Source organism: Pezoporus wallicus, unplaced genomic scaffold, assembly GCF_028554395.1.
Source record: "Pezoporus wallicus isolate ANWC-B61680 ecotype Strahan unplaced genomic scaffold, APGP_CSIRO_Pwel_v1 scaffold_11491, whole genome shotgun sequence".
NCBI lineage: Eukaryota > Metazoa > Chordata > Aves > Psittaciformes > Psittacidae > Pezoporus > Pezoporus wallicus.
Genome location: NW_026642649.1, coordinates 1,900,288 through 1,912,447, shown reverse-complemented (window position 1 = coordinate 1,912,447; position 12,160 = coordinate 1,900,288). Strand labels below are relative to the sequence as shown.

The window sequence follows — 12,160 nt, the reverse complement described above, 5'->3', positions numbered from 1 at the left end:
TTTATGCACTATTTAAACGATAACTTGGAAGCTTAAGTTTACTTATAAGTCTTAACTTCATGATGTGCAGGCTCATAGAAATGTATGGAGACTCTGAAAAGCATGAAAACTGCTCTGGTGCAAGTCTTGGATGAAACAAGGTTTGAAATCACCTAACCACTGTTGCGTTTTCTTCCTCTCCTACCACCAGAGGGAGCAAACTACCACAATATCTTGAATAAAGCTGTGCAAGCAGATGGCCAAGTTAGAGAGCGCTATCAGTCTCACCGGGACACCATTGCCCTTCTCTGTAAGCCTGAGGCAGAACTCAATGCAGCCATTCCTTCTGCCAACCCAGCAAAAACATTACAAGGAAGTGAGGTAAAGCATTGAAATTTGTCTTTAGGAATGGAAGTGCTATTTATCTATGTAAACTTGCACGAATTGGTGTGGATGCTGACGCTTAGCTGCCCTTGTTTCTGTCACAATTGATACAGGAGGTGACTAACATCTGGAAATTACTTAAGTGTGTTTTGTAACACTTAGTGCATGCAAGTTCAGTCACCGTGGACAGCAGGACTGTAGATCTGTTATAAAAGGAGCAATTCCTGATGCATATTTTGAAGTAGGGTGGTGGGGTGTAGTGCTCAGGTCTTGGGGCAGGCAGGCAATGTGTAAAAGACATGGGCTAGCATTTTAAATTGTTAGGCAATTACACCAGTTTGCTTTCTAAGAAAGTCATGTCTCAGCAGTACAATTACTTTTCTGAAGGAGTGATTTGAAGTCAGTGGGTTTGCTCTTTTTAGAATATCCTACTGAAGGTGTCTGATCAATTTAAAGAAGATTTCAAAATCTTCATAGTCACTCAGTGTTATTAGTGAAAGCAAATCTTTAGAAGAGAATATAGCTTGAGAAGCGCTTGAAGATCTTTGTTCCATTGCATTTTGTCCTGGTTTGTCACCTTAAACACCTATAAACAAAGGCACATGCAGTAGTGTTGGCAGTGTCAGTGAGGAGTGCAAGATGGGAGCAAGTAATAGAGTACACTTCTGCAGTGATTCCTCCGAATGTGCTAACTTCTTACAACTTTCGTTGCCTAGGTTGTTAATGTCTTAAGAACTTTGCTGGTCAATCTGGATGAAGTTAAGAAGGAGAGAGAACAACTGGAAAATGACCTGAAATCCGTAAACTTTGACATGACAAGCAAATTCCTGACGGCGCTTGCACAGGATGGTGCTATAAATGAGGAGGCAATCTCTGTGACTGAGTTGGACAGAATTTATGGGAGTTACACACAGAAAGTGCAAGAGTCCCTAAAGAAGCAGGAAGAACTTCTCAAAAATATTCAGGTACAGCATGTTGTATGTCCTCCTAACTCTTAAACTAAGGAGCAATGATCACTTCTCCAGTACTACAGAAATCTCACTTTGCTTTCTCTTCTTTTGTTGTCATAGGCCAGTTGATACTCCTTTACCTGTCTGATCACTGAAAGATACAGGGGTGGCTTTGTGTTCACTGGAAATGAACATAAATTTCCAGCAGACTCATCCAGAGCTCTGTAGTGTCAATTCTCTTGGACCTTTTCTTCCCCAATTCTGCATTTTTTCTTTGGCCCTTGAAAGAAGCTTGCCTGGTGTATTAAGAGGGGTTTTTTTTAGGTTTGTTTTGATCTTTTTTTTCTTTTTTTCTCCCTCTTATCCAATCTTAATACTTCTTTCTGGGATAACTGGAATGGGTTGCCCAGGGAAGTTGTGAATGCTCCATCCCTGGCGGTGTTCAAGGCCAGGTTGGAGAGAGCCTTGGCTGAGATGGTTTAGTGTGAGGTGTCCCTGCCCATGGCAGGGGGGTTGGAACTGGATGATCTTAAAGTCCTTTCCAACCCAAACCATTCTGTGATTCTAACAGGAGGCCTGTCTACTAGAAGACATTTTGGGTCTCAGAAGTACATTTTGGTTTGCTTCTAATTGATATTTACAACATGATTGACTTCTAGCATGTGCAAAGCTCATCCAGGTGAAAATAGAAGTTTTTTGTAAATTCAGCCTGAATTTGTCAGTAACACTGGAGTCAGGTGTCTGAAACATCTGGCAAAAGAGGAACTCCTGGTGCTTGGGCCTGTTTATGCACAGGATTACTTACAGCTTCTGACTGCAACTTGGATTGCAAGGGGAAAAACTGTTTCCAAATGACCGTATGGCTCATGTCTATCAAGGATTTTGTATTCAGATGTCTTTTAACATGATAAACTTTTAAAATCTTGATGGATGTTACTTTGATGTTTGAATGTCCTAGAGTTCAAGTGTGGCTGCTTCTGGCAGCTGAAATAGTCTTCTTAAATTAGCTTGTTTGTTTCTTTTCCCTAAAGAAATGCCATGTAGGTAGGTGATCCTTCTGGATGTTTTCCACTTCCTGTCCTTTTAATAACTTGCCAATGTCAACCAAACTTGAGGTAGCACTTCCTAAAACTACTAACTTCAAGTGTGGTTTTGTGACTATCAATGGAGAGTGGTAGAGAGCCTAATGAGTATGAGAGAGAGTCTGCTTGAGAATGACTTGAAAGTGGCCCACAAGAGACTGATACTTAACTGATAGCTAATGCCACTATATAGCTCTGAAATAGCCACTGTGTGTGGCAGATGGCAAGTGTCAGGAAGCACAGTGTGTGGATGGAAGGTGAAGAAAGGTGACATGGTTTAGTGTGAGGTGTCTCTGCCCATGGCAGGGGGGTTGGAGCTGGATGATCTTAAAGTCTTTTCCAACCCTAACAATTCTATGATTCTAAAGGCAGGTATTGGGAAAAGGGGATAGAAGCAAGGACACCAAAATATGTAGAATCTAGCACCAAACCAGCTTGCATTATTTTCACTGCTTATTATTTTCCCTTCTTTTAAGAATGCACATCAGGATTTCTCAAAGATGAAACAATCAAACAATGAATCCAATTTAAGAGAAGAAGTTTTGAAGAACTTGGCTGTGGCAAACGACAACTTCGTGGAACTTGTTGCCAATCTGAAAGAAGGCACAAAGGTACAGTAGTGCTTAAGGGTGATTTACTTACCCGGTGAGACATGGATAAACTTTGCAGGCATGCTAGAATGAGGTACGCTTTTGAGGAGTTCACTGCTGATGCGAATACAGGGAGTTGCTTGAGTTTTGGTTGTTTTGACAGCTGTGAAATGCTGCTTTGTTCCTATCTGAAAAGTAAGCTTTTCTAATTACTGACTTATATTTAAAATAGAAAGAGTTGTTAATTACAGCTGAGTAAACGATGCTGAAGTTGCCCAGATGAGCCATGTTATCTAAGGAATTCTTTCATTTGTTCTCCCATGGTATTTAATCACCTTATCAAATTTTGGTTTATATACTGCTGTGCATATGTGAGGAAAGATGAGGAGAGCTTTATTTAGCTTGCTTTTATTGATGGGAGCATCTGGAAGGGTGTCTTACTGCTTCTGTATTAAGTACTTTTTGCTGGTTTGTTGATAGCTCACTAGAGGGAAATAAAACTGAAACGTCTGTACAAATGAAATGCATGGAAATGACTGAAGGCAAGAAAATGAAAAGGAAAAAGTACCCTTTAAAAGTTGTTAATCACTAGATGTGATCTAGTTTTATTCTGGTTTGAATACATTTTCTAGTTGCCTTAAACGCTTACCTTTGTACACAAATTCCCATGTATAAGAACCCCACAAAATGATCTGGTATTACAGGGATGGGCAACAGCTGACTGATGCTTGGTTTTGAGAGGCAGACTAAAAGGCACTAGCAAACTGGAATGACAGGTTTTGGGCACTGTAATAATGCAAAGCCTATAACTGGATTGATATGTAGAAACATGCAAGGGTATTGATTGAGCATGCTCTTGTTGGGTCTTTTCTCTTCACTAGTTTTACAATGAGCTGACAGAAATCCTGCTGAAATTCCAAAACAAATGCAGTGACATTGTCTTTGCTCGCAAGACTGAAAGAGACGAACTGCTCAAGTAAGATTTCAGTGTTTTGTTTAAGCATTCTAAGAAACATTAAGTATTTATTGGAAGTTAATCTTTGGGGGTGTGTTTCTTGTGGTACTTGATGAAACGAGAAAGGGAGAAGAGGTGCGTAAGACTGTCACCCTTTGCCTTAATGCTAGCCCCACTCTCCCCTCATCTGATAAACTGGGAAAGTGATAGGAGAAATAAATGGAATACTTTGGAGTCTGTGCTGTTCCTGTGTACAGTTTTGCATGAATCTGTTTCATCTGACCGTGATTTCACTCTTAGTTCTTTTTGGCATCTATTTGTTAATAATTTTATTTTACTCTCTCCTTTGAGGAACTTGTGGTCTCTGCACCTTGCTTTTGGTTTGAGAAATGAGATAAATGCTGCAGCGTGTGATTGCCTTCCATGTGCCCAGTGTGGTGGGGAGGAACAGTGTTGGTGTTCTACTTCTGCTGTGTAGTCTGCTCTGATCTCATACTGTATCATTGGTTAGATACGTGGGTTGCCTACGCTGCTGGTGTATTTTGTCCTTCATGGGAAGGAAAGTGTTGCTTTTGTCTCACACACATGATCAGGCTAGGGATAGTATGCTTCAGCTGTCATTTATAGGCTCTCAAGAGGAAAGCATAACTGAAAAGCTACCTGTTAATCAGTGTTCTTTAGCAGAGCATGTAGCCTTTTCTAAGCAGGGCTGGTTGCTGTTGTAGTTTCAGCTGGTGAAACTGCAGTTGTGTGCATGAACCATATTGTCAATGAGATGCTCAGCCCTTAGGTTTTCTTTCCTGACTTCATTCTTTGTAGAACTGTTCCTTTTCAGTTGGGCACAGTGCTTGTAACTGTATACAATCCCTTCCACTTCATATGCTCATGGAATTTGGGATCTGTAGGCTGCCTAACCAAGGCTGTGGTCTGAATATCTCACATTCTCATACGTTAATGTTCAGTGTTAAAGCTGTGGGTTTAGTGTTGGTCTAGCATTGAGCTGAGCTTTGGCATGCTATCTTTTACTGCCTCACGTGCTTAACAGTTCACTACATGAAACCCTGTCACGGTTGGGGGCAATGATCAGATTTGGGATATTTGTAATATACATCTACAAACATTTATTTCTCAGTGCACCAACCCAAAATCTGAGTAAAGGTGTGGTTTTGTCCCTTTTCCACATCCCCACAATAAAAATACTGACTGAGCTACATCTTCACTTAGTAAAAGTGAAGTTGTTTAGATGGTTTCTTATTTAGAACTAGAGAGGTTTTGTTTCCCCACATAATGGTTGATCATAATTGGATGATCAGTTTTAATAGTGTGTTAGTATTAATGTGTTTAGTCACTTTGTGGTTCAGTTTATTTCACTCTGGACGGTACTGCTGTTCTGTAAGCTATTGGTCTTTGCAGTGTGATTTGAAGAAGAAAACCATTACTTCTGTTCCTTAGGTCATATTCTGAGATGTTCAGGTTTTCTTAGTTTGTAGTTGCTACCTCAGCTGTGCCTTTGCTGGTTTCCCCCATCTTCTGTTTCAGGTGTCAAGTTCTAGCTGGTACATGCTGTTCCCCTACCACTTTTACCCAAAATTGCCTGGGATTTTCAGCGGTTCCTAATGTCTCTGTGGAGAACCTGCCCAGTCTCAAATACTGACTCCTTGCGCTGAGGAATGCACTACACTGAATATGTAGCTTAGAACTGCTGCCTTAAAGCTTTCATGGCAAGCTGCCTGTAAAATGATGCTGTTGAATGGCAGCTTGTGGTGCCCCATGACACCAAAGCCTCCTTGTGTCTTACCCAAGTAAGGCTAATTCCAGCACTAGAGGTAACAGAATAGAGAACTTGAAAGCTTATTTGCTGAAGCAGTCACGTTTTTGCCAGGGTTTTTTTTGGTAGTTGTGCTTACACAAGTGTAAATGACATTGTAGACTATCTAGCAGACTTCTTTTATCAATTCTATTAGATGTATTGTATTTGCATGCCATATTATTTAATTTAGAACAATCTCTAAGCAATGTGGCATTGCTTTGCTTCTGTATTTGAGCATCTTTTCACATGTTAAAATCCCTGACATTTACTTGTATTCCATTCTGTAGCCTTGAGGTTTCCTTAGGTTCACAGGAAGGCTTCCAAGCTGCTGAATGTTTTGACTGTTCTGTGATTTCTGATCCCAAAGCTTTTGGCTAATTCCGTGATCTATACCTAGTATTGAGTTGGAACATAAAGACATTCTTAGGAAATAGATGTACCAGTTAATCAGAGGGTTGGCTAGAGGATTGTTTCCAGTGAAGTGATTTGGACTCCAAATTCAGTTTGAGCTACCTCAGTGATCATGCTTTAAGTATTGGATTTACCCTGTTGCCTCTTTATAGCTTAGCTTGCTGAAGTGTATGACAGCCAATTCTTAAACTAAGCTGTATGTTTGCTTGTTTGTTTTTTAATAGAGATTTGCAGCAAAGCATTGCCAGGGAACCCAGTGCTCCCTCTATTCCTCTGCCTACCTATCAGACCACATCAGCTGGAGGAAGCAAGCCTGCAGCATCGTCAGCTCCTACCCCAGCACCCAGAACCATGGTGGTAAATACACACTACAGAATTAGGGGCTTGAAAATACTGTGGAACTCCAAACTGATCTGTAACTCGTGTATATCACACCTTAATATTTAATGTACTTGGAAATGCATTGAGGGGAAATAGAAGGCAAACTCCAAAGGTGCAGAGAGATGTATTATGCGCTATTGATGTTTATAATTTGCAGATTTGAAATGGAAAGCTTGTGAGTTTTTAGATGCTTCACATTATATTTAGTTTATAGAGATAATAGAATGTCTGCTTAAAATGAAAATGGAAATAAAAATCAACTGACCATATACACACAGCTTTTGATTCCAAGGCGGCTTCCAGAAGGAAGCATCAGCCTAATCCTTTTTCTCTTGTTAGGGGACTAAACCACAGCCACCAGCACGGCCACCACCACCAGTAATTTCTGCAGCAAGCGGTTCCTCTTCTACATCAGCACCCTCTGGAACAGCTCCTGCTCCTGCTGCTGCTCCTGCTGCTCCTCCTGCTCCAGGAGCCAGCGCACCTGCAGCAAGCACTGCACCATCACAGGCACAGGGACCTCCTTACCCAACTTATCCAGGTTACCCAGGGTAAGCTATGGGAGTAGTTAAGTAGTTCTTTGTTACTCTGTTATCTAAAAGCACTTGTTTGTTGCATGTGCTGTTTCAAAATCCTTTAGTGTTACAGCTGAAGACGTGTTTAGTGTTAGGGGCAAGGTGATCTTTTTAGTTTCAGTCGTATCATTCTTGCTGGAATCATTTGCTGGTACCATTTGTGGGAAGGGTTTGAAAACTTAGTTTCTGTTGCTTGGCTTTTTTAAAGGGAAAGGGAGACAGGACTGCAGCTCCTTAACTGTGCTTTGGGGACTATTGCCAGCCCTTGCATAATCAGTTGGTGTTTTTTTATCTCAAAAGTGTTGGCATATCTCATTTTTCAAATCTTGTTTTTTCATGGAAGATGATGAAAAATACAGAAAATATTCCAGCTTGGTGTGCTGTCTTCTGATGCCTTTTTCCATCTTTCTGGAGTCAGGATGAGCACTTGAAGGCAGATGCTCTCCTTCAGCAGCAGGCTCAGCAAATGTTAAAATATACACAGTGATGTTAAACATGAGATAATCAATTTAGATCAGTTCTAAATCCTGCAGGTTGCTTTTACTCCACCTCCTGCCTGCATTTCTGCTTCATGTGTTATAACTTGTTTCATGTTTGAACGTTGAAAGTTACCACAAGTTCTGCTGCACAGAGAGAAAGATTGAAGGAAAGCGTTTGCAGTGATTGTGTTCTTGTACCTATTCATGAGTTGTCTTTTGCAAATTAAGATTATCAGTGTGTTGTAACTGAAGTATGCTTCCCTCTCCCCACAGGTATTGCCAGATGCCAATGCCAATGGGCTATAATCCATACATGTATGGTCAGTATAATCTGCCATATGCTCCTTCACCTGTCTATCAAAACCCTGGACAAGCACCATATCCAACACCTCAACAACCTGGATACCTATTTCCTCAACAGCCTTATTACCCTCAGCAATAATGTATCTGCAAAGAAGCTCTGCTTGTTAAAATTGGAGAAAAATTGGCAATAAGCATACTAAAACTTTTAGCTTCAGTTCCTGTACCATACTGAACTGTATGCAGTCTGTAATTCCTGTTCATTGTTAACTGCTCAAAAATACCTTGATCACTTCTTGGTTACACTAAACACCCTGAAAGATCTGCTGCAGTGGTTTAGACTGTAGACTAATATCAGAATTAGAGCCTAATTCCGTGGTCTGAAACTGTACACTACCTGTTGGCTAGACCAAAATACTTGTCTTCAAAAGTCCTGTAAGTAACAAATGGGTTCAGATGAGAAAAATGAAGCAGTGCGTGCACTGGGTGTGCTATATTCTAGGGAACCATATAGCATTTCCTTCTATACCCTATTGGCTTGTATTTTTTGGGGGGGGTTAGTTAAAAATGCTTATTTTGTCTAATAATCAAGGCCTTGTAAATCGTCAGTAAACAAAATAAATTACTGAAGAATGGTTTAAACACTTGGCATTCTCATTGCAGTAAGGATGTGGTTGGTGTGTCTGTAGATTCTGTCATTTGCCTCTTGACTTGCAGAGCATAGAGGAACTTCCCAAGCGGTTAGCCTTATGACTGAGCTTCCAGCTTTTCCCTGACTCTGTGTTTTTGTGACAGAATCTGTAATTAACCATTTAAATGTTGTTAGGTGGCGTCTTGCAGGTAGAATTTTCCTGTCGCTTTGAAGTGTATTGGGCTAAAATATGTTCATGACTGTTTTAAAGGAATGGTTATCTCATCTCCAGATCCTACTTCAAAGAAGGGAGATCAGGGTCCCTCCGACAGGACCCAGTGCCAGGTTGGTCTAACCCACATTTTCCAAAGAAACGTTGCTGAGAAATGTGCTGTGGCTCAGAACAGGGCAACTATTGATTGTTGGAGCTTTTCAGATTACGTTTCTAATGATTGCTTTTTTCCCTTGAAAAATCAATGTATTCCCTCAGGGAGCTTGGTACTAGTGGAGAAACTTTTTGTGTGTGTGTAGGGGGAAGGAAAAAATCATCTTGTAAATGAAAGCACATGGAATATTTTCTTTTGGACCCATCTTCTCAAGGGATTAATAATCTTGCACTACATTTTGCATTAGGTAATGAAGAATATCAGTTTGTGCTTAATGGCTTCTACCAAATACTTACAAACCATCTTTCAGTCTGGTTTAGGTTGGTTCTTTTAAACATGCTCGTCTAGTGAGGGACCCCCCCCAGTTCCTTTAGCCCTTGACATGAGTCCCTTGGTTCTGTGGGGCAGTTAATGTCCTGAGTGCTTCATAGAAGATGTTCTGGCCTTACAGAAGAGCTCTCACAATACCTATGTTAAATGTTACTGCTTTATTTTCTATTTAAGTGCCTGATTAAATATAGAGGTATATTTTGATGCAGGGGTTTAGTTATTGTAGCATCTGGGTGGAAACCTCACTGGACCTTGAATACTCTTCCTCATGAAGAAAGCAGTACACGTACCCATGTGAGCTCCTTTCTTCCTGTCTCAAGTTCTTGCCATGTGATCACTCCAGTGACTTTGTGAAGACTACTTGTCTTTGATGCTCCCTGACCCCCACAGAAGATGCAGACCAAAAGGTAAAAATGAGCATCTCTTAGAACATGAGTACCTAATTCTGAACACATTTATTAACCCTGTAGAACCTCAGTGATGTGGGGGAGCAGGTTGAAGTAGGAGGATGCAGCGCTGTAGATACAACCATGCACAAGGACAGGTGCTTTGCATTCCCTTATGAACCTCACTGAGTGGGGTGGCACAGGAACCTCCAGTATTTTTTTGCCTGATGAGAATACGTAAGAGGCAAGCAAGGACGATGAGAAGCAGCTTGGAAGATCCCGGTTTGGAACCAACAATCAGAACCTGACTTTAACTGGAAAAACAGTAGTTTTCCACTAATTCCACTGTGTCGATGTGAGCAAGTGCAAGTCTAATGCAACCTTTTCAGTTCAAAATGTCTCGTACACTATGGCCTGTAGGTTTTTCAGTTTGCACATTAGATACGTTTGAGCTACCGGGTGAGTTTGTTTCTAGTGCCTCAATTTATAAGACTTACTTTAATGCTGTCTAAAAATGTAACTTGGTTCAGCATAAAGATTCCTAGACCTGAAATCCCCTTTTTAAAGTTGCATGGAGCTGGAATTGCTGTTTATTTTTCCAGTTGTTACTGCTTGCTTTACTCTGCTATGATTTGAATATGTATAGAAATCTATGCATTGTGTTCAGCTTTCTGTTTTTCTCCCTTTTCCCCTTTTTTTTTTCCTTCCTAAACAGAACAGAAGAATCCAGGGACATGTATGTATCTGCTTTTAAGCATGCAGCTGTCATGACTTTGGTTGAGATGTTACCTTGTTCTTCTATAGTTTATTAAAAAAACCCAGTTAGTAAAACCTGATTTCATGGCTTTTCTCTTGAGTCCTTTGGCTTCAGACAAGTGTTATTTTGGAAAGGATGGAAGTAAGTAAGTTTGGGCTGTGGTGAAGGCACTTGGCATGTCAGGTGCCTCACAGCACAGCTGCTGCTCTGGAATAACAATAGGGCTCAAATCCTGGGAGTTGTGTTGATTCCCAAGGCTGATGGAGTGTGTCCCCCTTTGATAGGAGGAGGAAATGGTAAGGTCCTTATGCCTCCAGAAGCTTTGAATCAAAGTTTGTTGTCCTGAGCTCCATGTTAGGCCGGGGTTTGTGTGACCCGCAGCTGGGCAAAGCCATTCCAGGCTGTCAGGGCCATCAGGTGGTTAACTATTGCCAGCACATAAATGACCCCCATGGGCACACCAAGAACCTGATTTAGTTATTCATTTACTTATTCTTTGTAGAAGAAACCTGTCTACCACCATGCATATTGCAGTTGTGTGGAGAGCAAAGCTTACCATCATGTCCTTTCCAGAGACTTTTGAAGTCCAGCATTCGTTTTGTCTTGCAGAAAAGCTTTCCGTGCAATTAGTGAGAAAAGCGAGTCTTATGAAGCAAACTAATTCTGGATCATCAGTGAAACACCAAACCATTGCAAGGCTACCAAGTCGTTCCTAATGCTTTCCTTGCTCCTTTCTAAGATGGTTTCAGCCCATATGAAGAAGTGTCTTTGCTGCCCACTGCTTTCACACTGCCAGCTAGTGCTGGTTCTGTTACTGCTGTAGGCTGTAGGGTTAGTTGAGTGCTTTAGGGCTGATCTGTGGGATGTAGTCTAAGTTACACTGACCAGTGTCCTTGCTGTTTCAGAGCCCTTTGAGGCAGTATTTGGGCCTTAGCATTGTGAAGCAGCATCACCCATTGCAGGTAGCTGAAACTGGCAGGAGAATTCCTTGGAAAGGAAATCTTTCTTTGCATTAGCGAGAGATGTGCTTGCTTTTACTAACGGGTTCAGTTCTGAAGTGACTTGCACCACAGAGCCTGTGTTATAGCATGTATTTGTCCTGACAGAACATTTAAACAGGCTACGCTGAGTGACCATGTGCTTCAGGTTTTGGTTGTGTACCATTGGATGGGATCTCCTGGATTATCAGCATTTGGCTATGTTCAGTTTAAAAGAAACTCATCTGGAGTTTCCAGCCCCTTGAAAAGATGAGCTGTGCCAGCAGAGCAACACTCCAAATCGCTTTGTTGTGGTGTTTATGGGGAGGATTTGGGGCTTTTTTGTTGCCACTTTTGACTAGAAGTCGCCACCTGCTATTCAGGTTTATTTGAACTTTTGAAAGTTTCATTTAAAAATGGGCAGTGTTTAAAAAATAGCAATTTTGACTATTTTCACTGTTCTAAGTACTGGCACAGGGTGCCCAGAGAAGCTGTGGCTGCCCCATCCCTGGCAGTGCTCAAGGCCAGGTTGGACACAGGGGCTTGGAACAACCTGCTCTAGTGGAAGGGGGTTGGAATTAGATGAGCTTTAAGGTCTCTTCCAACCCAAACCACTCTGGGATTCTGTTACCTGACATGGGAGGATGGTTTCTTACCCGGTGCAGCAAGTGATCAGATGAAGTGCTGTGATGAAGTGACATTGGAGCAAGGTGGATGGCGGGTGTTAGCATGACCCATTCTGACAGTGGGAGTACTGGAAAGCCTGCTGGCAGCTGCAGCTCTTTGACTGTGGAGAG

At 41.4% G+C, this 12,160-nt stretch overlaps 1 protein-coding gene across 4 annotated transcripts in view; it reads left to right on the top strand.

Annotated features, from left to right (window-relative positions):
• PDCD6IP (programmed cell death 6 interacting protein) overlaps positions 1–8,538 on the top strand; it is a 29,974-nt gene extending 21,436 nt beyond the window's left edge. For 2 of the 4 annotated variants that reach the window (XM_057431386.1, XM_057431384.1), the window contains exons 12-18: positions 191–360; positions 1,080–1,328; positions 2,872–3,006; positions 3,867–3,961; positions 6,386–6,515; positions 6,882–7,093; positions 7,870–8,538. In XM_057431386.1, coding sequence (XP_057287369.1) covers positions 191–360; positions 1,080–1,328; positions 2,872–3,006; positions 3,867–3,961; positions 6,386–6,515; positions 6,882–7,093; positions 7,870–8,038 — 1,160 coding nt within the window. In that variant the 3' untranslated portion in view covers positions 8,039–8,538. Of the gene's footprint in view, positions 1–190; positions 361–1,079; positions 1,329–2,871; positions 3,007–3,866; positions 3,962–6,385; positions 6,519–6,881; positions 7,094–7,869 lie in introns of all 4 variants that reach the window. The other 2 variants (XM_057431385.1, XM_057431383.1) reach the window with 1 other exon arrangement.
• The last annotated feature ends 3,622 nt before the right edge of the window (positions 8,539–12,160 follow it).